Here is a 26,259-nt window from a genome sequence, read left to right on the forward strand (position 1 = left end):
AATTGGAATAAACGCCTCAGATAATTGATGGTAACCATCCAAATTGATAGCCAAAAGCAAGTTTGTGTTGGACAATAATTGTCTGTTAAGATAGCAGCTGTTAGTTTCACGCCTTCTGCAAACAGTTTACTGTAAAATAGTCAGCGAAACACACCGGCTGTTTAAATCCCAGTAAATGTTTTGAGTTAACAGGTCGGTTTTCACCTCACCAAACAGAAAAACCTGGCTTAAATGACAGGATTCCTATTAAACCAATACTGAAAGGCAAAGACCTTAGGAAGTAGTAAATGGTACTAGATGAGTTAAGCAGCTTATACAGATCATATGGTTTTATATCTTTTATAATATAAAATGTACTAGAATGTGAGCAACCATTTACGTTTGTCTTTTAGCTTTTCATAATGCTTAAAAGTATATTTAAAAGTCTATACTTGAAATTGTGGATCTAATTAGAGGCTGGTTGATGTTAAAAAGCTAGCCTCAATAACAGTAGGGCTGTTGTGCATGGAAAATGTAATTTTGAAGTTGTGTCTTGTTATTAACCAAGACACAACACCTCATATTTTGCACTTGCTCTAATCATATTGACGCTGAGGTTACAAGGTTCATTTTATGTTGATCCAGCGAACCTACATTATTTACCATATAATATATGTTCAACAGAGATTAGCTGGTCATGTCTGCAATTTAGTCTTTAGATATTTGTATGACATTTTGAATTATATGTGTATACTCTTACTTGAATTTGTGCATCTAACATAAAAGCGATTAATGCTGCTATATTAGTTTTAAAGAAAGCTGTATCACTTTATTTTTGAGATATAACCTAGAATCTAGGCATTGCTTTGATAAGCTATTTCCAGCGAACTATATTTGTTTTTCTCATCAGAAGCACAATTAAGTGCAATCACTTGTATCTGGGTATCTAATATATGCCCAACTGAAGTGCTTTTATTTGAACTTGGGTATTTAACACATGTTCGACAGAAGTGTTTAATGTTAGTCCTGATATTTTTAAGCTTTGCATTTCTTTAAATGCAACTGAGTGCAGGGTTTGTACCGACATGTTATGCCTAGAGGAGTATTTTAGTCATCTATCCATTAACATTGATTGGTTTTATAAGCTTGAGATTGTTTGCTTGGCACAGCTACTCCTACTTTGTACAAGTTTAACAGTAGGCTTTTATTTTGTTTTATAAGGTTTTATCTTTAAAAAAAAAAAAACCCTTACTTGATCTTAAATAATCCATCTTAGCATAGCAGAGAGTGTTCAAATTTAGAATAAAAGTATGATATTCATATTTATATATTTTTATTTATTATTATTATACAATTGATTTTAAGTAGTATATGTTGAGCTGATCATAGTCGACCAACATTATACTCTGCATTTTATACACATTTTTATATAGTTAGTGTTGCTTTAAATATTTGAATGTGAGTCGAGCACAAGGGAAGTGATGTCACACAGACCTAAAGTATATATATATATATATATATATATATATATATATATATATATATATATATATATATATATATATGTCAAAGCTCTGTGATGTGTTTGGCCTGAGGAAGCCTACAAGGTGAAAGCGCTTGCCAGTTTTTTGTCAATAAAGTGTTCGTATTTACAAGATTATATTGCTGTGGTCCTTTCAAAAGTGCATTTTGGACAGCTGTTTCCATTTGTAATGAGGTGAAGACCGAACTTCAACACATAATAGGTTCATAGGTTCATAGGTTCATACTAGGCTATCTGCCCAAGGGCATTTATAAGCCTAGCCCATAGTTATGTGGCTTTCGCCACCCCTTTAGTTTGAATAAAAACTATGCCTATCATTTTTCTGTGCCTCTGTCAAGCAGTGACACTGAAGTAATCCCTGGGGTATATCTGCGATCTCCCATCCATTGGTCAAGATTCCTCTTGAACAAGGCCAGTGAGGTGCTCTGCCTCACATGTACCGGGATTTTGTTCCACAGCATAGGGAGTCTTTGGGTGATGAATCTGTCCCTCCAGCACGTTCTATTTATAACCGTGTCAAGGTTTAAGTCTCCCGCCCTTGTGGTTCTGAGGGATCTAGATTTTTTGAGGTGAAGCATATTCATCAAATCTGGGTTTGACATGGCCTTATATGTCAGGCACAGGTCACCTCTGAGCAAGCGGTATGAGACTGAATAGAGCTGGAGTTCTTTCAGTCGGGCAGCATAAGACATATTTTGAGACCCTTTATCCTTTTGGTGAGGAACTTTGGGGCCTTTCAAGCTGCAGCAGGTGTCTGGTCAGATACATTCGAACGGGCATTGTACTCAATCATAGGTCTAATGAGTGATGAGTACAGGGGACGATGACCTCCCTTGATCTAGATGTGAATCCCTTCATGATCAGGTGGGCGATATAGAAGGTTTTCCTAACTACTTTAGCAACATGAGTGTCAAACGAAGGCTACTGTCAACTTGGGTCCCCAGATCCCTGATGACTTTTCTGTGCTCAGTGGATTGCCATCTATATGGTAGCTAGGGGTAACCTTGTTTTTCCCGAAGGGTATGACTATGCATTTTGGCGTTTAACTTCAGGCCATGGCTCTGGCACCAGTTATCCGCTTCTGTGAGGCCCTTCTGGAGGATATCTGTGTCAGATGTGTTTTCGACTATGGCCCAGTTTGCAGTCATCTGCAAACTTTGTCAGCCATAACCCTCCTGTGTTTGCTTGTACTTCAGAAAAGTAGATGCCGAACAAGAGTGGACCCAGGACTGAGCCCTGTGGGACACCACTTGTGACAGGCTTTGAGTCTGACATGGCTCCAGCAACTCTGACACTGTGGGTTCTGTCACTTAGCCAGTTTGCAACCCATCTTGTGATGTATGGGTTTACATTCAAGCTGATGAGTTTTTCGATGATACCTGAGTGGGGTATTGTGTCAAGGCCTTTGCCAGGTCGAGGTAGGCTGTATGGACTGCCTTTCCTCATCAATGGCCTTGATGACTGTCTCAAAAGTCAACCAAGTTTAAGAGGCAGGATCTGCCTTTGACAAAGCCAAACTGGGTTGGATCCAAAGTCTGCAAGTTCCCTATGTCTTTATTTATGAGTTCCATTATGATCCTCTCCATGGCTTTGCAGATAAGGCTTGTCAAGCTAATGGGGTGGTAATTTCCAGGGTCTGTGGAGGCACCGCCCTTATGAAGTGGGACCACAGTCGCGGCGCCACTCCTTGGCAATGATCCTGAAGTGAGGCTAAGATTAAACAGCTGTCCTAACTGTGGGTTTAATTCCTCGTTGAGTTCATGAAGCACACAGCCGGGGACACCATCCGGTCCCATGGATGTTGTGTTTTTTGCCTTAGTGAGGGCAGTTCTCACCTGGGCGTTGGAGATGTTTGGGGGGCTACAATCCTCTGGAATAAATATCTCTCCTTTTTGGGGGGGGGGATTTTGCACTGAACCTGTCAGCCAGTATGTTAGCAATGTGTGTAGGTTCAGTAATTTTCACATCATTTTGAACTAATTCTGAGCATATCTGGGAGTTTCCTCCTAGGTTTCTAACATAGCTAAAGAAGGCCTTATGATTGTCTTTAGAGTCCTTGGCGATTTTTCTCTCAAAATTTGCCTTGGATGATTTTATGAGAGCTCTTAGTTTTTACTTATAATGATCAAAGGTGTCTTACCTTTCAAGGATTTTGCTCTATCTTGTAGTAGCTTCCTCCTTTTGTTGTAGAGCTTGTTTATGGCTGGGGTCCACCAGACTGGACGCTTGCCTTTGGTACAGAGAGTCTTAGTTTTGTTTGGGATTGTCTGATCCATGCAGTCCTGTAGGTGCTGGTAGAAGGCATTTGTAAGTGATTCAGCGGTTTGAGTAATGTTTACCACTGGATCAGGGGCCTTAAAGGAGACCACGCTAGTTTTTAGAAGTGTGAAATCGGCTTTTGAGAAGTTTTTCACTGTAGTCTTTTTTGTTTCAGGTGGGGGCGGGATGAGGACCTCCAGCGAGATTAGTTTATGATCTGATCTCACCAGTGAGGGGTATACTTCCGGTGTTGAACATTTTGATCCCATGTTTGTGATGATGAGATCAAGTATGTTTTCTCCTCTTGTGGGGATGGTGATTAGTTGTTCCATGGCATTTGAGTTTATGAACTCCAGGAATCTTTGGGTTAGAGTGTTCGGGCTTGAGTAGTGTTCCCAGTCTATATTAGGGTAGTTGAAGTCACCTAGTATGATGGTGTTTGGAGATACATTTATCCCCTCCAATGTTTTCAGGAAGGCCATGTGAGGTTCCTGAGTTTGAGAGGGTGGCCTGTAACATGCTACAAATTGCAGAGCAGTCTTGCCTATGGTTAATTGCACCTGGATGGTCTCCGATGCATCGTGCGTTGTCACCAACCTTGAGGTGTGGGTGTCCTTTATGAATATGGACACCCCCCCTCCTTTCTTGGTGTTGTCCGGATTTTGGGCACGGAACGCATGATATGAGGTGAAACCTGTTAGTGCTGGGGTGCTCTCAGGAGCCTTGAACCAGGTTTCTGTCACAGCACAGACATCGATGTTCTCCATATTGAGAAGGGCCTCGAGTGCGTGCATCTTGAGAGTGAGACTTCTGGCATTGAGCAGCATTACCCTTAGTTTTTTCCTTTTGGTGTTCTAGGGTGGTAGGTTTAGAATTTGAGCCTTGCCTAAAAAAGGCACTATGGGGGTGGCAAGAGCCTTTGTCAATATCCGGAAGCCCAGGGGTGACAGGTGCAAGCCGTCCCTTGTGAAGCAGCGTGGCTTGTCCAGCATGTCATCTCAGCCAGACAGACATTGGATCCCCTTTGAATGACACCAGAATTTAAGCCAATTATTAAAGCTGATCATCTTATCACTGTATTGTGGCATCATTCTAGGTGAAGGTAGGATACTGCTCAAGGTCAGGGTCATACCTGCCTGGGCTACATAATCAGAGAGCTCCTCGTTGTCCCTTTTCATGTAGTCCAAGGAGGTACGTCTCAGGTCGTCGACACCAGCGTGGACAATGACTGATTCGTACTTGTACCTGCTGTTGAGAGACCTGAGTGCTTGTGTTATGTGGCGGATTCTAGCGCCCGACAGGCAGCTTACTGTGACCTTCTCCTTACTCAGTCTGGTGAGCGGGACGTCAGTGTGTCTGACTATGGAATCACCAATAACAAGTGTGTCTGGCATTTTGTTTGGCCTTAAGGGCTGTGACTGTTTGACACTCTGACTGTGTGGTCTATGTGTTGCATGTGTTGGGTCGTGAGGTGGTAGTTGTTTGGGTGTCTGCTTTGGTGGCCTCTGCTGTTTTGGTAAATTTTTGATCAGAGCCTCCGAGTATGTCTTTGTGTGAGTATGTGTATGATTTGAAGTTGTGATGGTACCATGTGTGACTGGGTATGTATTGTGTGTGGTTACCTTCTCCTCCTGTCTGGTCTTGCCAGTCCTATGTTGAGAGAGCTCAGCCTCCAGTTTGGCCGTATAGTTGCATCTCTCGCATGTATTTGTGTTTTGTGGGAGGAGGAGAGGATTGTCTGTGTACATGAGTACATGAGGCAATTGTAACATTGCCTCAATATTCCCAGGTTCACCAGTTGAGCTGGAGAGGACACTAGCAACTGATCCCTCGACATACTAGAAGTAGTAGATAAAGAGACTTTCAAAGGACTCCGGGGGAAGTGGGTTTTAGGCTGGTGGGGTACTATCTATAATAAGAGTGCTTTATCAAGGTGCAAGTATTGTAGGAGTAAGTGCTAGGCTTTACAGATAGAGAATAGTCTACTTGGGAATCAAGTAGAGATGAACTTTTCAGTTATAGGATATGCTGGTTAGATCAGCAGTACAGCTCGAGGAAGGTAGTTCTAAGGGAAAATTTGAAGAGTGGAATTTAGATGGCCCAAATTAACCTTGTTTAACCGCCGCTGCTCTTGTGTGCAACAGTGGCAACTCCGCGCTAAATCGTGTTTTATAGCAGGGGGCTGAAGGGAGCTAGGAATTGGCCCAAAACGACCAATGGACTACTAGTTTCTGGCTGAAACTTCACCAAATCGGACAGAAAGGCCGCTCAGTGCCTCCCACTCCCACTGGTAAGCAAAGAAACTTCCCTCCTCCCTAATAAGGCAATGGATCAGTAACAGGAACTATAAACAAAGCCCAGGGATCAGCAACTCTGAAACTGGACTACTCTAGTTCAGTAAGGCAGGAAAACAAGAGATTTTTTTGTTTTATTACAGAGATAAGGAAAAAAACAGACAGTAAATGCTATAAATGCTGTAAATCGGCTAGCGCACTTTAGTGTGTAGCCTACAGAAACAATTTGCAACAATTAGTAACTTAAAGTGCAATAAACAGTGTAAAATGCAGAAATCACTTAAAGTAGCAGTAAAACAGGCGAAATGCAGTCGCTAGCTTAATAACAGTGGGAAAGCCACAAAAATACTTATATCTGGTAGAAAGTCACTCTTTTAGCTCTCTGCTGCTTGGATCACTCTGCAGGCCACCACGAGGATCTGTGCTGAGTTGGTACAAGCTGGAAAACGCGTGTTTAGCGTGTTTTATAGCAGGGGGCTGAAAGCTTGTGTTGTTTAACTGTGGAACAATTTTCTGTTTGGTGAGGTGAAAACCGACCTGTTAACTCAAAAAATTTACTGGGATTTAAACAGCCGGTGTGTTTCGCTGACTATTTTACAGTAAACTGTTTGCAGAAGGCGTGAAACTCTAACAGCTGCTATCTTAACAGACAGTTATTGTCCAACACAAACTTTCTTTTGGCTATCAATTTGGATGGTTACCATCAATTATCTGAGGCGTTTATTCCAATTTGCTTTCTACTAACTGTAAGTAAAAAACTGAAACAGGAATAGTGACTGTTGCTCTGCCAAGGTGTCTTGCCATTTTTTAACTAATAAATATTTCATTTATTTGTGTGTGTTTTAATTTATCAAATCCAAAAAGTAATCAATTTTCAGCCATAAACCATAAAAGTCCAATATACACACACCTCAGCTCTCCCAGTTTTTGGGGAACACATGTAATGTGTTCTCAAACTTTTGTTCCATCCCTCCTAAATCTGGAAATTATTTTGCGTGAATAGCACCCACTAACAGTACCTTTTCCCTAAATATTTTCTCTTTGTCCAAAATTCCCAGGTAAAGGTTGAAAGACATGAAGCATACATACACACACAGATTGTGCTAAAACATATGCAGCTATGTCCCACATTAGAGGAGTGGGCCACTTTTTCCCCTGTTGTCAGGCTCCAACTTTAAAAAAAAAAAAAGTGTTTATTGCACTCCTTTTGAAAAACTGTTTAAAATTATACAAATTAGTGCACTCAACAAACCAAATAAAATTTCTCTATTAATAAAAAGGGTCTGTTGCCATGGATATGAACTTCACCACTAGACCTGTTACCAGCTTGGTGGATATGGGCATCCTGAGGCAGTGTAGAAAGTGGCCCATATTTACAGACAACCAGTTAATTAAACAAACTGATATGGTATGTGAGAGATGTATTTACACAATGTCACTGGAGGAAAAGCTCTCACATAAAAGCACTCCTAATGTCAGTAAGGTTGTCAGTAGTACACGCACTGTACCGATCACACACAATTCCAATAGACCCATATATGCTGAGGCATAGGATCATAGGAGGTTACTAGGCTATTGGTCCTGAGGCCCTTACAAGCCTAGCCAAGAGTTTAGCCTGTGTTTAGACAAATCACACCCAATACCCCTGTTCAGCAGGGATATGGATGGAATCCCAGGGTATATTTTCTGTTTCCGATCCAGTTAGCCAGGTTGCGCTTAAAAGAGGTGCTCTGCTCGATGTGGAGAGGAAGTCTATTTCATAGATGAAGGGAGTCTCTGGGACACAAATATGTCCTGCCAACATGTCTTGTTGATGTCAAAGACCAGGTTGAGGCTGTGCGTGTGGGTTACTCGAGTGGAGCTTGACTTGCGGATATGCAGCAGTCCTAAAGTGGGGTCCATGATTGCCTTGTATGCCAGACATAGGTCTCCTCTGAGGAGTCTGTATGAAACTGAGTAGAGGGATAATACTTTTAGCCTATCTGTGTATGGTAGATGTTTGAGGCCCTGTATTCTCCTAGAGAGGAACCTCTGTGGTCTCTCCAGCTGCTGCATGTGCTTTACGAGGTACATGCCAAAAGGTGCATTTTACTCAATAATGGACCTTATATAGGAAGAATACAGGGGTGTTATGACCGCCTTCTCCCTGGATGAGATACCCTTACTTACGAGGTGGGCCATGTAGAAGGCTTTGCGTACCACGGAAGCAACATTGTGGTCAAAGGTCAGGTTGCTATCAATGAGGGTACCCAAATCCCTCACAACTGATTGAGTGCTTAGGGTGTTATTAATGTGATAATTTGTGGGGACATCAGTCTCCCCAAAGGGGATGATGCATTTTTTTTGTATTCAACTTGAGGCCATGTTTCTGGCACCAGTCATTTGTCTAAGTGAGACCCTCTTAGAGGATGTCCACATCACTAGGGCAATTGATGACCGCACCCAGCTTGCAGTCATCTGCAAGCTTAGTTGACCATAGCTCAATGGTTTTGGCCTGCACCTCAGAAAAGTATATCCCAAATAACAGGGGCCCTAAGACTGATCCCTGGGGTATGCCTCTTGTTACGGGTCTACTGCTTGAGGTGGCTTCCTCTATTTTGACTATGTGGATTCTGTCAGTGAGCCAGTTTGCTACCCATCTGTTAACATATGAATTGATGCCTAGTTGAGAGAGTTCATCGATTATGCCCGAGTGGGGAATAGTGTCAAAGGCTTTGGCCAGGTCAAGGTAGGCGGTGTGTACTGTCTTCCCCTCGTCCATGGCTTTGATGACTGTCTCAAAGAAGTCGACCAGATTTAGCAGACATGACCTCCCCTTGATGAAGACAAACTGTATGGGATCAAGTGTTTGGAGGTTCCAGTATCCTTATTATTGAGGTCCATGATAATCTGTTCCATGGCCTTGCAGATAAGGCTAGCTAGGCTGATGGGTCTATAATTTCCCAGATCGGTGGATGCTCCACCTTTATGTAAAGAGATGACAGTGGCTGTCCTCGACTCAGCTGGATGAAGCCAGTACTCAGGCTTTGGTTGAATAGGGTGCCTAATGGTGCTGCAAGTTCCTGGTGGAGTAAACGTAGGAGGCAGCCTGGGATGTTATTGGGTCCCATGGAGGCTCTATTTTTTGCCTTTGAGAGAGTAGAGATGACCTGTTCCCTAGATATAAGGGGAAGAGGGCAGATACTGGGGATGTCCTGATTTACTAATGAGGGTTAAAGTTTTCGCTAAATCTGTCAGCCAGCACGTTTTCTATATTTATGGCATTTGTATATGTGGCATTTAAATGTAACTTACCTAAACCCCAAAGACCTCCGAGGTGAAGTACTCTTAAACTCCCTCAGCCACCCTGAATGCACTCTTTCAAAATAACACCCACATCAACCCGTACAGCCACATCTCATGGAGCCTCTACTTCTGAACCCATATGGCAAGCCACCACAGAATCTAACATTCTGGTCAATGGAGGCCTCATTGTGAGATACACTGATAAAATGGTTAGATTGTCGGTTCCGTAAGATCGGTAATGGTTATGCTTTTGCTGTTGTCCTTTCATCATACGCATTACTTCTTTCATATAAAAAGTTATTGCTAGGCAGTAAAATGATTAGATTATTTCATTCAACAAATGAGGTGTTCTGAAGTCTTTCTTATGCAAGACATCAGCAGAATGCCATTGATTGAAAGTGCAAGTTACAGTAGCATTCAAAACTTGCAACACGGGCATTCACAACAGTGAAGCATGCAGCAAAAAAGAGACTGAAGATGTATAATTTCTTTTTCCCCCATGCCAGGTATGTGTACATTGATGTCCCTGCTGGAGATGTATGCCTTAATGTGGATGGACATTTAGGAAAGCATAGCACTTATAAGAAGCACAAATTACAAATAGCTGTTTCCATTTTTAAAGAAAATAGTGATTGCTATGTAAAAGGAATGTGGGTAAAAATGTACTGTTCTCAAATACATGTATTTACAGTGAGGTGCAAAGGCATGTATCTTGAGATGCAGATCCGACTATATTCCATGATAAGAGTTCTGAGGAAGACTGTTGTACAGTCGAAAGCGCTAAACCAGGAGTTGTTGCTGTGTTGTTACTGAATAAATCGTGTTCACATCCTTGTCGTACGAGCAGTTATTCATACTCAGTCCATCATTTTTGTTCCTATATTCCATGATAACATGTAAAGGGAAAGGAATGGTTCATTGTAACTAGTGCTTGCAGTAAGCGTTATGTTTTTCTACCACTCTGGCTTGACTAATCATAGTCACTCCTAGCACTAGATGATAACAATCGCAGACTTAAGCAGTACTGGAATGCAAATGGTGGTATCTGATTCCTCAGGGAGCAAAAACAGGACTGTACTAGAGATTTACACACATTTTAAAAAAAAGTTGATGCTGTGGGTAGGAACACAGTTACATTATGCATGATGTCACAAAGGGGGAGGTGATTAAGTGGGTGTCAATGTTTTCAGCTTCGGTCCTAGGCAAGAAACTGATTTTTGAAACGAGATAATGCCGCTTTAAGTCAGTGCTGCAGAGTGATGCATCTGTGCTGAATGAGTAGTTTGAGTGGGCTATATATGTATTTATCTGTATAAACTGTCGATGTTAAGTTGTCTATCTCGCCTTCATTCTTGCTGGATGGGTTCGGAGCCGACCTCGGCTCCGACTTGGCCACTCTAAAAGCTCGAGAGTTGGTTCCACCAGCTCGAGGCTCCCCTTATATCCCACAATGTTAGGCGAGAGTTACCTCAGATCTCGTTTGCCGCTACAGCGATCGAGGTGTTGGTTTTCTACCGGTTCTTGGTAAGTGACTTTCTTGTAAAGTTAGTGTATTTAAACCCCTTTAATTTTAAATTTTATACTTATTTCCCTTAGTTTAGAGGAATTATTGCCCCTTTTTCTTAAAATTCCTGTTTTTTCCCCACAAGAACTTTAAGTTCTTCCCTCGGGCCTTCAGGCCTTCTTCCTTCCCTAGTGGGTGTGTGTGTGTTATTTTTCTTAATTTAAAACCTAGTCAGTTGTTTTATTTTAAGCTAAAACTAGACAGGGTGTAATCAGTGTGTTTTTTGACTGTGTGTGTCATTGCACTTTCGGAATGTCTAAAGAATCAAAGGTCTCAGGCTTCAAGAAGTGTGATGCGTGCTGTCAGAAAATGTCTCTGACAGACGGTCACACTTCTTGTGTCTACTGCCTGGGGCCTTTGCACCTGCAGGACTCCTGTGCTGTTTGCCATGGCTTCAGTCCCAGGGTCCTGCAGGAAAGAAAAAATAAATTAATTTTAAGAGGTTTACTCAAGCCTGAGGATCCCCTTACTGTGTCTTCAGGGAAGCCCTCCAAGGCTTCTAGGTCTCTCCAGCAACTGAGCCGAGACCTAAGGCTTCTAAACCTCCGCCTACATCGGCTCCGGCTGGAGCCGATGAGTCTCAGTCCACAGTTTCTGTGGTTCCTCGGCTCGGCTGGAGCCGAGGTATTAGAGATTCCCGTGTCGGCTCCGACCAGATCTTCGGAGCCGACATCGAGGAAGAGGTCCAGGTCACCATCCCTTGGCTCCGTTCATTCGGCTCCAGGATCTCCCCTGCTGTCTGAACGGAGCCATAAATCTCACTCCTCTAGGTCATCGAGGCTGTCGGATCATGACCTTCAGAGGGTAGTGAGTCGACTTCTTAAGTCCGAGGCACTGGCCCAGATGCTTCAGAGCCCGACTCATCAGTCGATGCCTGCCCCTGTCCATCAATATATTCCTCCTCCGACTCCGTTGAGCTCGGAGCCGGGTCGTGTCGGAACCGAGACTGTGGTAGTGTCGGAGCCGATACAATTGTCTTCGGCTCCGATTTCTTCCTTAGAAGAATCTTGGCGCCGGACTTCCATCGTCGGCTCCGAGGGGGTGAGTGGCATCGGACCCTTGTCCGACCCCGCCTTCCTCTCGGAGCTTCGGGCGCTGGTGAGTTCGGCTCGACATCGCCTCGGAGCCATCACTGTCGGTGCCGAGGGAGGTTCTCAGCTTCTCGGAGCGGGGACCTCTGGCTTTGCCTGACAGGGGTGCGTTTGAGGTCATGCGGAGTGTGTTAGAGCCTGGCTCTACTCCACAGTCGGCTCTGTCCGCCCCTCCCCACGGTGCCTCAGGTCAAGTCGTCTCACTCCCTCATTCCGGACCGCAGAGAGCCAGCTCCTCAGGAACCCCTGTGGGATTTCATCCTCTTCCGAGGCCTCTCCTGATTTCGCAGAAGAGCCCCTCGGAAGAGGAAGTGTAAGAGGAAACACATTGACTCACCTGAGTCCATCACATCTGACACAGATTTAGATGATTCGAGGGTTCCCCTGCCCTTCTGAAGATGTCTCCTTTGCAGACATTCTAGAGATCCTGAAGCAGAGGGGAAATTGGCCAGCCCTTAACCCTTCGGAGGATGAATCTGTGTATCTTGAGGCGTTTGGCTCTCGCCCTTCCACCTCCTGGGTGTCCCCCTTTGACCCCTCATGCAGGTGGTTGCTAAAGGCATGGACGGCTCCTGATTCAGTGGACCCCACTCCCAGGAGACCCTCCAAATTCATAACGGCACCAGCAGACAAACAGTTCTTGACAAAAGGAGTTTCTGTGGATGCTGTGGTGGTAGCTGCTGCCACTAAGAAGGAACTAGCTGATCCTTCAGTACCTGTCCATCCACCTAACAAGGAATCTAGGTCCATGGACAGGTACGGGAAGCGGATGTTCTTGTCAGCGACATTTACTATGCGTTCGCTGAACTACCTGTGCCATTTCACTCGTCTTCAAAGGGACTTGATTAAAGAAGCGAGTGACATGTTGAAGGATCCTACAGCTGCGGGTTTTCAAGATAAAATGAACACTCAGCTGGCTACCCTTAACTCCATAGCCAACTCCTCCATGCGCCTACTTTCTTATGCGGCTGATGGAGCGAGTAGGGCCGCAGGGACAGGTGTGGCCTTACGTAGGCATGCCTGGATGCGGCTATGCAATTTTGCGGACCCCTTCAAGACGTCTTTCACTAACTCCCCGTTTGATGGATCATCTCTCTTTGGTCCTCAAGTGAAAGAAACCTTGACTAGGTGCGAGACTGATGGCAAGACTCTTTCTGCCGTCGGAGTCCGCTTTTCTACTCCTTCTAGGCCTTACCCCAAAGGCCAGAAAAGTGGGAAAATGTGGTTCCGTAAACAATCTCAAGGGACTTCGCCTGGCGACAAAGTCGTTACCCGCCAGAGGCAGAGGCGGAATAACAATGGTAGACGCCGCCTCGAGGCAGGGGCTCCAGAACCAGGGCAATCGAGAAGCCTTCTCTGATAAGCCCTTTCAGCATCCCTGAGGTGTTGCCCAACTGCCCACCTTCGGAGGCAGTCGGGGAAGGTTGTCACTGTACCCAAAAGCCTGGCTATCCCTGACTCAAGACAAATGGGTACAGTCCGTCATTTCGAAGGCTATTCTATCCCCTTTCTTCGCATTCCAAACAATCAAAAAATCCCTTCCAGATGTTCCACCCGCTCAAAGGGATCTAGCGGTTTTGGAAATTTCAAAACTGCTTGCAAAAGAGCAATTCAGCCAGTTCCAGCAGACCAGCAAGGATCCGAATCTACTCAAGGTTCTTTTTAGTTCCAAAGAAAACAGGGGACTGGAGACCAATTTTGGATCTCAGTATCTTGAACAGATCAGTCAAGAAAACAAGATTTCGGATGGTCACGCTGCAGTCCATCCTTCCCCTATTGGGAAAAGGAAACTGGATGTGCTCTATAGACCTTCAGGATGCGTACTATCACATAAAAATGAACAGACGCTCCAGAAGATTCCTCCGCTTCAGGCTGGGAACCAGTCATTTTCAATTCAGGGCCCTGCCCTTTGGTCTCACCACTGCCCCCCGGGTGTTTACCAAATGCATGGCAGTGGTAGCTTCTCACCTGAGACGACAAGGATTCCAGGTGTTTCCATATTTGGACGACTGGCTCCTCACAGCTCCCACCAAGCATCTCCTTCTGATGGCCAGGGATTACACTTATCGCATTTGTCAAAAGTTAGGCATTTCAATAAATTGCGAAAAATCTGTTTTGTCGCCTTGTCATACTATTACCTTCATAGGCGCAAATCTAGACACAGTAGACATGTCTGCGAGGCTAACAGATCAGAGAATAACAGACATACACAGACTGGTCTCATTCCTTTTCAACAACAACAGAATCAAAGCCAGGTTAGTTCTGAAAGTGTTGGGAATTATGGCGGCTGCCATACCTCTGCTTCCATTAGCCAGATTCCACATGCGAATCCTTCAATGGATGCTCTTTACACAATGGTCATACCAGCAACTTCCAATGTCCCACACCATTATGATCACGCAGGCGTGCAGAAATCATCTCATGTGGTGGATGTCTTCCCCTCAGCTCTTGTTGGGAAGACCCTTTGTTCCTCCCTCCGGTTGCTACTCTGACAGCGGACGCCTCCCTGATCGGGTGGGGGGGGCATTATCAGGGCAGGACGGTCCAGGGCACATGGCAACCAGACGAATGCCACTTGCACATAAATGTTCTGGAGATGAGAGCAGTGCTTTTAGAGTTGCAAGCCCTTCAAGACTCTCTCCCCTTGGGAACGATTGCAATCCAGACAGACAATATGTCTGTAGTGTGGTACATCAACAAACAAGGCGGAACCAGGTCCTACCCCCTATGTCGAGAAGCACTCAGATTGTGGCAATGGGCGATTTCTTCTCAGCGGTTTCTGATAGCAACGCACATCTCCGGAAGTCCAATCAAATCAAGGACAAATTGTGCAGAGCTATCCTCATGCCTCACGAGTGGTCTCTGAAAGACTCTGTTGTGAGAGAGATTTTTCTCAAGTGGGGTCAGCCTTGCTGCGATCTTTTTGCTACTCCCCAAAACAGCAAGTGCAGAGATTATTTCACTCTATTCCCTTTACCAGGCCAACCCAGCAGAGACGCTCTAGTCCAAGTTTGGCCCGGGACTTCTGTATGCATTTCCTGCCTTCTCACTAATCTCTCAAGTGATACAGAAAGCTATCGCTCAGAAGGCCTCGTTGATCCTCATTGCTCCTTACTGGCCTCGACAGGTGTGGTTCCCCTTTCTACATCAATTTCTACTGGAGCGACCTTGGCATCTGGACCTAGTTCCAGATCTTTTGATCCATCAATCGAGTCAGTTACATCGCTCCCTCTCTGAACCTCACTGCTTGGTTCCTCCAGTTCCAACCTTAGCCAGGCTTCCTCAATTATCTCACTCTGTTCGAGATATTTTGATAGCTTCCCATAAATCTTCCACTAGGAAGATTTATTTGAGTAAGTGGAAACGCTTCACATATTGGGCTCAAGGAAGGGACATAGATCCTTTCACTGCTTCCATCCAAATAGTCCTTGATTTTCTAGCTGAACTCTTCCATGCAGGTTCATCCCCTTCTACTCTTAAAGTTCAGTTGGCAGCTATCTCTAACTTTCATGTGGGTATTTCTGAGTCTGCCTTAATGTCCCACAAGCTTTGCAAAGCCTTTTTGAAAGGAGTTTTTCTTCTCAGACCTCCTATAAGAAATCCTCCTTCTCCTTGGGACCTAAATTTAGTTCTTACTTCTTTGATTCTTCCCCTTTCGAACCTGCAGCCTCCTGTTCATTAAAATTGCTATCATGGAAGACTCTCTTTCTGGTAGCTATTACTTCAGCTAGAAGAGTCTCAGAACTTCATGCACTCAGCTGTCGACCTCCTTATCTATTGTTCCATAAGGACAGGGTATCCTTACGAACCAACCCGTCCTTTTTGCCTAAGGTAGTCTCGACGTCAAATCTAAATTAAAGCATTGACCTCCTGTCTTTTTCCAGAATATTCCAATAGGTCTGAACAAAAATTACACTGGCTAGATGTTCATCGTCAGTTGAGGTACTATTTGGATAGAACAAAACAATTCAGAAAATCTGACCAACTGTTTATCTCCTATGCAGAAGGCAGAAAGGGACTTTCAGTTTCAAAGGTATCATTATCTAGATGGCTTACATCTCTGATTACCCTTGTTTATGAGATTAGACACCAAAAGCTGCCTAATAAACCTAAGGCCCATTCTACCAGAGCTTTGGCTACTTCCTTAGCCTTCCAAGACAGACTGCCTATTGACACCATTTGTGCAGCGGCTACTTGGGCTACTCCTCACACTTTCATTTCTCATTATAAGTTGGATTTAGCTTCTAGGCATAGAGCTAACTTTGGTTCCACTGTTCTCAGGAGTCTGTTCCGTTAGGCCACCCGGGACAAGGTGCTAGGGACGCGGTCCCATCCAGCAAGAATGAAGGTGAGATAGACAACTTAACATATAGAAGTTATGTTCTTACCATAACGTTCCATGTTAGTTGTCTTCTTCTCGCCTTCTTCTTGCGTCCCACCCTCCTTCCCCCTGGCCTGGACAGACCTAGAGGAGTTGTGATTGTGACCTCTCTTTCTACCACCTCTTTTCTTAGGCATATGCTGCTTTGCATATTTCCTGAATCAGGATGTAGGTCACCCTTCTTTCTCCCTGTTGTTAGAGGTGGACTCTGTTTATAGTCATTTTGTTACTATTATAAGCTGGGGTTAGCTTACAAACGAGATCTGAGGTAACTCTCGCCTAGCATTGTGGGATATAAGGGGAGCCTCGAGCCGGTGGAACCAACTCTCGAGCTTTTAGAGTGGCCGAGTCGGAGCCGAGGTCGGCTCCGAACCCATCCAGCAAGAAGAAGGCGAGAAGAAGACAACTAACATGGAACGTTATGGTAAGAACATAACTTCTATTAATCTAATAAGGGTATCGGCAGTAAAATGTTATCTGATTGCAGTAAAACCTCATAAAACATTTACTAAATCCACCTCCTTCCCTCCTGTGGTGCACAGGGATGAAGTTCTAATGTCAGTCCAGATGGCCTGTGTTTCATTAGGAGGCATCAGAGTGGGAGGGAGCATGGCAAAAGGATGGCAGTGAACACCGTATATCATTGGGGGAGGTGGCTTGATTCACTGATTTGGAGTTACCCAGTTGGAGCTCTGGGAAGTGCATTCTGTAGAGTCTGATCCAGTAGAATGCTCTGCTGTGAAGAAGCAGTGTAGTCAGGGGCAGTCACATGAGGAAGATCACATATTTCTCCTCCTTAGTCTGGCAGTGGTAGTGTCCTTTGGGGTGTTAGGGGCTCCTGGGGCTGGGGAGGGAGACCCTAATGTCTGCCTGGATGTTAGCCCCTCATTCTCCTTTTCATTATAGGGGTTTAAATGGGCCGGTGACTCCTCCCACACTTGTGAGTAATAAATTAACTGATAGATAACTGAGGACTGATGGTCGGCAGTCATAGGATTTGAAAAAAAAAAATTTTTTCCAAAGCCAGAAGTCAACATCCAGAAGTATTTTTTTTTTATGACTTGGAGTTTTGTCTGTCCTTTACTGTGCATTTGCCATATATTCCTTTCCTGTTCTTATTAATCATATAATTTTTAAAATTCTTTGTTTTTTATTTTGCTTTATACTGAATGTGTAACATGCAGATTTAGTCATTATAGGATTTGTCGATAACTGAAACATTTTAATGTGAATAACTGTACATTCACATTTTGTCAAAACTTAATACATTTTGTGTGTGTCATTTATCCACTTGTGCTCGGATGTATTAAGTATTCAAGAGAAGTAATTTTATTAAAGCTTGTCATTGTGCACCCAAAATGTCTGTACCTGTTGACACAGACCTTTAAGTGCATTTAATAAGTGTCACCAATTCAATGTTTTTTTTATACTTCTTTATAGGAAAAAGAAGTACGAAAATGGAAAGAGGAGCTGCTTGAACAAAGAAGGAAAATGATGGATGAGAAATTGCTTCATGCAGAATTTAAGCGAGAGTTACAGCTGCAAGCAATTGTTAAAAAAGCTCAAGAAGAAGACGCTAAGGTAAACCCAATGCTGTGCATAGTACCCAGGAAAAATGTTAACAATGTTAAAATATATATTTAACTCCAGACTTTTAAGCATATTTTCTGCTTATAGATGTGGATTTATTTGCAAATAAGTAATCTTGTCTGTATAATCATTCAGACTGAAAAATATCAGGCAAAAGTTTGCCAATACACAGTGCTTGTGTTTGTGTGTATGTATGCATTCGTGTGTGCGTATGTATATATATATATATATATATATATATATATATATATATACATACATACATGTACTTACGCACACATGCATGTATATGTGTATATATATATATATATATATATATGTGTGTGTATATATATATATATATATATATATATATATGTGTGTGTGTGTGTGTGTGTGTGTGTGTATATATATATATATATATATATATATATATATGTGTGTTCATAGGTAGGTACTAAACTATCTGCCCGAGGGCATTTATAAGCCTCGCCAGAGTGTGTCGGCTTTCGCCACCCCATTGATTAATTAACTGAGCCTCTGTCAAGTAGAGCCAATGAAGTGATCCCAGGAGTATACTTTCTGTTACCCATCCACTCGTCAAGGCTTCTCTTGAAGAGTGTTAGTGAGGGGCTCTGCCTAATGTAGTTAGGAATTTTGTTCCAAAGCATGGGGTGTCTCTGTGACAGGAATCTATCCCTCCATCATGTTCTATTTATTGTTGTGGCGAGGTTTAGCTCACTAGAGCGCGTGGCTTGCAGTGACTTGGATTTCTTTAGGTGGAGCATGTCCATCAATTCTGTGTTGGACATGGCTTTGTAAGTCAAGCAGAGATCACCTTTGAATAAGCGATATGCCACTGAGTACAGCCGGAGTTTTTTCAGTCGGGCTGCATAGGACATATGTTTGAGGCCAGTAATCCTCTTGGTGAGGTGCTTTTTGCGGTCTTTCAAGCTGTTGGAAGTGTCTTGTGAGGTACATCCCAAGTGGGGCATTGTACTCTATGATTGGTCTTATGAGGGATGAGTAGAGGACCCTTTAACCTCTTTATTTCTAGATGCGAGCCCCTTAGTAATTAGATGGGCCACATAGAAGGATTTCCTAACTACTTTAGCAATATGATTGTCAAAGGAGAGATTATTATCTACCTGGGTCCCCAGATCTCTTATTTACCTCTTCTGTGTTAAGGGGGCTGCCGCCTATGTGGTAATTCGTGGGTGTTTTGTTTTTCCCAAACGGGATGACTATGCATTTTTTGGCATTTAGCTTGAGGCCATGACTTTGACACCAGGTGTCTATCTCAGTAAGGCCTTTTTGGAGGATGTCCGTGTGAGCTGGAGAGTCAATTATTGCTCCCAGTTTGCAGTCATCGGCGAGCTTGATTAGCCATAGTCCTCCTGTGTTTGCCTGTACTTCTGAGAAATATATGCTGAACAGTAGGGGTCCCAGAACTGAGCCTTGCGGGACACCACTTGTGACTGGTTTAGAGTCAGACCTGGAGCCCGCTATTCTTACCATGTGAGTTCTGTCTGTAAGCCAGTTGGCAGCCCATCTTGTGATGTAGGGGTTTATGTTCAGGCTGGTGAGTTTTTCTCTAATACCCGAGTGAGGAATGGTGTTGAACGCCTTGGCGATATCAAGGCAGGCTGTGTGAACCACCTTTCCCTCGTCTATGGCATTGGTAACTGTCTCGAAGAAGTCAACCAGGTTTAGTAGGCATGATCTGCCCTTAATAAAGCTGAACTGGGTCGGGTCAAGTGTGTGGAGGTTCCCAATGTCTTTGTTAATGAGTTCCATGATGATGCGCTCCATAGCCTTGCAGACCAGGCTAGTCAGGCTTATGGGGCGATAGTTACTAGGGTCAGTTGTGGCCCCTCCTTTGTGGAGCGGAATAACGATTGCTGTGCGCCATTCTTTGGGCATGTAGCCTGTGGAGAGGCTCAGGTTGAACAGCGTGTTTAGGTGGGGGGGGTTAGTTCATTCTGTAGTTCATGCAAGATGCAGCCTGGGACACCATCTGGCCCCATTGATGCTGTGTTTTTGGCTTTTGAAAGGGCTGTTTTCACCTGTGCTTCTGTGATTTCCGGGACAGTACACTTTTCCGGTACTGTTGTAGGCCCTTTTGAAGGTGAGAGGGAGGTGAAGTTTGCACTGAATCTGTCTGCCAGTAAGTTGCCAATATCAGTAGGTTCAGTATATTTTGTGCTATTTTTCATTATCTCGGAGCATATCTGCGAGTTGCCACTTAGATTCTTGACATAGCTAAAGAAGGCTTTGTGGTTATCTTTCGAATCCTTGGCTATTTTTCTTTCGAAGTTAGCCTTGGATGATTTTATGAGTGACCTTAGTTTTTTACTGATACTGATCAGGGATGTCTTTCCTTCTTGGGATTTGCTTTTTTCTGAACTAGTTTCCTCCTTTTGTTGTATAACCTGTTTATGGCAGGGGTCCACCAGACTGGTTTCCTTCTCTTAGGGGAGTAAGTCTTGGTTTTGCTAGGGATGGCACGATCCATGCATGCTTGTAGGTGCTCATAGAGTGCAATTGTAATTGTGTGTGTGTATATAAATATATATATATATATATATATATATATATATATATATATATATATGTATATAAATAAAATATTTGTGTGTGTATATATATGTATGTATACATGTGTGTGTATATATATTTAAATATATAATATTTGTGTGCGTGTGTGTATATGTGTATATATATATATATATATATATATATATATATATATATATATATATATATATATATGTGTATATATATATATATATATATATATATATACACACACACACACACACACACACATATATATATATATATATATATATATATATATATATATATATATATATATATATATACATCATCAACTTCTTTCGGCTGTACCCATTAGGGGTTGCCACAGCAGATCACCTGTTTCCCTTTCTTCCTGTCCTCTGCATCTTGCTCTGACACACCAACCACCTGCATGCCCTCTCTCATCACATCCATAAACCTTATCTTAGGCCTTCCTCTTTTCCTGTTACCTGGTAGCTTCATCCTTAGCATCTTTTTCCCAATATACTCAGCATCCCTCCTCAGCACCCCTCCTCAGCACATGACCAAACCAATGTAATCGTGCCTCTCTGGCTTTGTCTCCAAACCTTCCAACCTGGGCTGACCCTCTAATATACTTATTCCTAATCCTGTCCACCCTCGTCACACCCAGTGCAAATCTTAACATCTTTAATTCTGCCACATCCAGCTCAAACTCCTGCCTTTTTGTCAATGCCACTGCCTCCAACCCATATAACATAGCTGGTCTCACTACCCTCTTGTAGACCTTCCCTTTCACCTTTACAGGTACACGTCTGTCACAAATCACTCCTAACACTCTTCTCCACCCACTCCATCCTGCCTGTATTCTGTTCTTCACCTCTCTTCCACACTCACCGTTACTCTGAACTGTTGACCCCAAGTATTTAAACTCATCCACCTTCGCCACCTCTACTCCTTGCATCCTCACCATTCCTCTATCCTCCCTCTCATTCACACACATATATTCTGTCTTAGTCCTGCTGACCTTCATTCCTCTTCTCTCTAGAGCATCTCTCCATCTCTCCAGTGTCTCCTCAACCTGTTCCCTACTCTCACTACAAATCACAATGTCATCTGCAAACATCATAGTCCACGGGGATGCCTGTCTGATCTTGTCTGTCAACCTGTCCATCACCATTGCAAATAAGAAAGGGCTCAGAGCTGATCCTTGATGTAACCCCACCTCCACCTTAAACACATCCGTCACTCCCACCGCAGACCTCACCGCTGTCACACTACCCTCGTACATATCCTGTACCACTCTTACATACTTCATTGACATTCTTGACTTCCTCATACAACACCACAACTCCTCTCTAGGCACCCTGTCATATGCTTTCTCTAAGTCTACAAAAACACAATGCAACTCCTTCTGACATTCTCTGTACTTCTCCATCAACACTCTGAGCAAACATCGCATCTGTAGTGCTCTTTCCCGACATGAAGCCATACTCCTGTTCACTAATCATTATGTCCCTTCTTAACCTAGCTTCCACTACTCTTTCCCATAACTTCATGCTGTGACTGATCAGTTTAATCCCTCTGTAGTTACTACAGCTCTGCACATCACCCTTATTCTTAAAAATCGGTACCAGAACACTTTTTCTCCATTCCTCAGGCATCCTCTCACTTTCTAAGATTTCATTAAACAATCTGGTTAAAAACTCCACTGCCATTTCACCTAAACACCTCCATGCTTCCACAGGTATGTCATCTGGGCCAACAGCCTTTCCATTCTTCATTCTCTTCATAGCTATCCTTACTTCCTCCTTGCTAATCCATTGTACTTCATGATTCACTGTCCTACATCATCCAACCTTCTCTCCCTCTCATTCTCTTCATTCATCAACCCCTCAAAGTACTCTTTCCATCTCCTCAACACACTCTCCTCGCTTATGAGTATGTTTCCGTCATTATCCTTTATCACCTTTACTTGCTGCACATCTTTCGTAGCTCGGTCCCTCTGTCTAGCCAATCGATACAGGTCCTTTTCTCCCTCCTTAGTGTCCAACCTTTCATACAACTTTTCATATGCCTTAGCCTTCGCCACCTCTCTCTTTGCCATGCACTTCATCTCCTTATACTCCTGTCTACTTTCTTCATCTCTCTGACGGTCCCACTTCTTCTTTGCCACCCTCTTTGCCTGTATACTCTTTTGTACTTCCTCATTCCACCACCATGTCTCCTTGTTGTCCTTCCTCTGTCCTGATGTGATACCAAGCACCTTTCTAGCCGTCTCCCTTACTAGCTCTGCTGTAGTTACCCAACTATTTGGTAACTCTTCACTGTCACCCAGTGCCTGTCTTAACTCATCCCTGAACTCCACCTCACAATTACCCTTTTTCAATTTCCACCATTTGATCCTTGGTGCTGCCCTCACACTCCTCCTCCTCTTCTTTATCACCAACGTCATCCTACAAACCACCATCCTTTGCTGCCTAACTACACTTTCTACGGTCACCACTTACAGTCTCCAATCTCCTTCAAACTGGCCCTCCTACATAAGATGTATTCCACCTGTGTGCATCTTCTTCCACTCTTGTATGTCATCCTATGCTCCTCCCTCTTGTTAAAATATGTATTCACCACAGCCATGTCCATCCTTTTCACAAAATCCACTACCATCTGACTTTCTGCATTCCTTTGTTTAACACCATATCTACCCATCACTTCCTCATAACCTCTGTTCCCTTCACCAGCATGCCCATTGAAATCTGCTCCAATCATGACTCTCTTACCCTTGGGTACAGTCATCACCACTTAATCCAATTCACTCCAAAATTTTTCTTTCTCATCCATTGCACACCCAACTTGTGGAGCATATGCACTAACAACATTCATCATTACACCATCAATTTCCAGCTTCATAAACATCACTCTATCTGACACTCTTTTCACCTCCAAAACACTCTTCGCATACTGTTCTTTCAGAATAACTCCTACGCCATTTCTCCTCCCATCCACACCATGATATAACAATTTAAACCCACCTCCGACACACCTAGCCTTACTCTCATTCCATCTGGTCTCTTGCATGCACAATATACCAACCTTCCTTCTGTCCATCATATCAGCTAGCTCTCTCCCTATACCAGTCATACTGCAAACATTCAAAGTTCCGACACTCACTACCACAGTCCTAGCCTTTCTCCTCTCTTCTTGCCTTCGGCCATGCCTTCCACCTCTTCTCCTCCTATACATATTTATAAATGTATATATATATATATATATATACATGTATATACATATATATATATATATATATACATGTATATACATATATATATATACATGTATATACATATATATATATACATGTATATACATATATATATATATATATATATATATATATATATACACACATACATATACATATATATATATATATATATATATATATATATATATACACACACACGTGTGTATATATATATATATATATATATATATATATATATATATATATATATATATACACACATCTACATATATATATACACACATATATATATATATATATATATATATATATATATATATATATATATATATATAAATTCAGACTTCTTTTAGGCGTAGTAATAAATACTGAGCTAGTAGAAAGGAAATAAAAACTCAGACACTGAATAGATGATTAAGCTTTCTCTCTTATTCAGGTGGAAGGGCTTCATCAGAATAACCTATAGTCAACAATACTTACATTATATGTAACTAGAGTCGCATGTAAACAAAAAACCAATCAACTACTTATAACTTATTAGTACAGTAACCAATAGTACAACCAGACAATATTTAAACTGTGCCAATCATCTAAACACAATAACCATGAACATACATATGAATGACAGGGGCATGAATATTAAATAAACACTCCCTTGTCTTAGCTAATCATTGAACAAAAGTACAGTGTGCGCACTAAATATGCATGTAGGAGACATGAATATTCATATAACTGTACAAGTGGTGACTAACAAGTGTGTCAAAGGTCTTAGATGGATGCAACCACATTTTGTAGAAAGAAAGCAACAGTCAAAATAGAACAACTGTCAAAATAGAATTAAATCTTCCGTTTTAAAGCGCATTTAATATTAACACTTTCATTCAGACCAGGGTATGTTTCAGAATTAAGCAGTAATTGCCATTTAAGTTCTCTTAGTTCTAAATATAATTCCCAATCTCCAAAAAAACAGTTAACTTGTTCTAATACTATGAAGTAAAATTTACTAAAAGAAGTACAAAAAATGCTGTGTTTAGCAAGGGCATTATTTAAGTTATTTGCCCTGATGGCCCCTAGATGCTCCTTAATTCTATCTGAAAGTTTTCTTGCAGTTTTACCTACATAAAATGCTTTACAAGATGCACAAATACCTGCATATACTACTGCTGTAGAATGGCAGAAGAAATATTTTGAAAACTTAATAGTATAATTACAATGTGTGAATGTGTATTGAGATCCTGTGAAAATGTTAGGGCATACCACACATTTATTACATGAATGCATCCCATTTTGAGAGTTGGAAGTAGAAGTAGAATTAATAAGAAAAGGTAAATCTCTTTTTTCTAAACTCATTCTTATGGTTTTGGTTCTTTTAAATGAAAAGGTAGGTGCAGTGCCAATAGCAGCTGATATAAATTGTGATTCAGTTAATAAATCCCAGTTATTCATGATGACATTTCTAATTTGTGACATGTCCCTAGAGATGGGTAATGGGAAACTAAGGGTTCTGTTAATGTTACTTGGTTTAGAAGTATTAGGTATAAAACCATGTAGTAAAATTGGTAAATATTTAGTGTCTGTCATTAGAGATCTTGTTACATATATTGTTAATAAGAGATGGAGGGTAATTCCTTCAAAGAAACACACATATATATATATATATATATATATATATATATATATATATATATATATATATATATACACAAGCCTGGTTAAAAAGCATGATAAAAGAAAAATGACTGTGCATTTCTCATTTCTTCTATGAGGAAATTACTGGATTAAAGACCTTAGACTGATTTAGTAACAAGATTTAAGAGAGAGCAAGTAAATGAGAAAAAACATTGAATATTATGAGGCTTTTTTCTAGCAAATACATGTACGCTGAGTTACAATACTGCAGCTGATTTTCGTGTTTCCCTGGAAACAGTCTGATAAAGAGAAACTGGCTGCAGTCAGGTGGAGAGTGATTGGCTGAGGAAAACAAAATAAGAAAAGAGAAATTGGCTAGGAGATGATGTTCCCTTAAAATATTCAGGGGTTTTCCCAAAGTAGATAATCTCTGAAAACATTCGGGGGCTTTCCCAAGGTAGTTAATGTTCCCTGAAAACATTGAGGGGTTTTCCCAGCTAGCAGAGCTATAAACATAAGACAAAACCAATCATCACTTCATAGTAGCACAGGCTACACCATGTGTCTTACCGTGGATGACCTTTATTTTAGGTTAACTCCAATGCTGTCATTAAAACTTCAGTCTTTGAAGATGTACATAGTTTGTGTGTTAGTATTAAGTTAATAGGTTTTAGGGGGTATTGGGGTGTGTTTTTTTGAGGGCTTTCAATAAAACATAACATTTTATAAGATGTTACATAAGCTCAAATGTATATGACAAGAAACAACTGTATAAAAATTCAATCTGCCAAAGAATGTTTGCATGTAACATAAAAGCTGAAACTAGACATTTAATGAAAAA

At 42.2% G+C, this 26,259-nt stretch overlaps 1 protein-coding gene across 1 annotated transcript in view; it reads left to right on the forward strand.

The window, feature by feature from the left end:
• The window catches only part of SCAPER (S-phase cyclin A associated protein in the ER), a gene marked incomplete in the record, with an annotated part of 4,815,867 nt that overhangs the window by 1,754,726 nt on the left and 3,034,882 nt on the right, over positions 1-26,259 (forward strand). The window contains 1 exon segment of the mRNA XM_044077465.1: positions 17,837-17,977. Coding sequence (XP_043933400.1) covers positions 17,837-17,977 — 141 coding nt within the window.

The sequence above is a fragment of the Protopterus annectens genome, chromosome 7.part0 (assembly GCF_019279795.1).
Source record: "Protopterus annectens isolate FY-2018-M chromosome 7.part0, PAN1.0, whole genome shotgun sequence".
NCBI classification, from domain to species: domain Eukaryota; kingdom Metazoa; phylum Chordata; order Ceratodontiformes; family Protopteridae; genus Protopterus; species Protopterus annectens.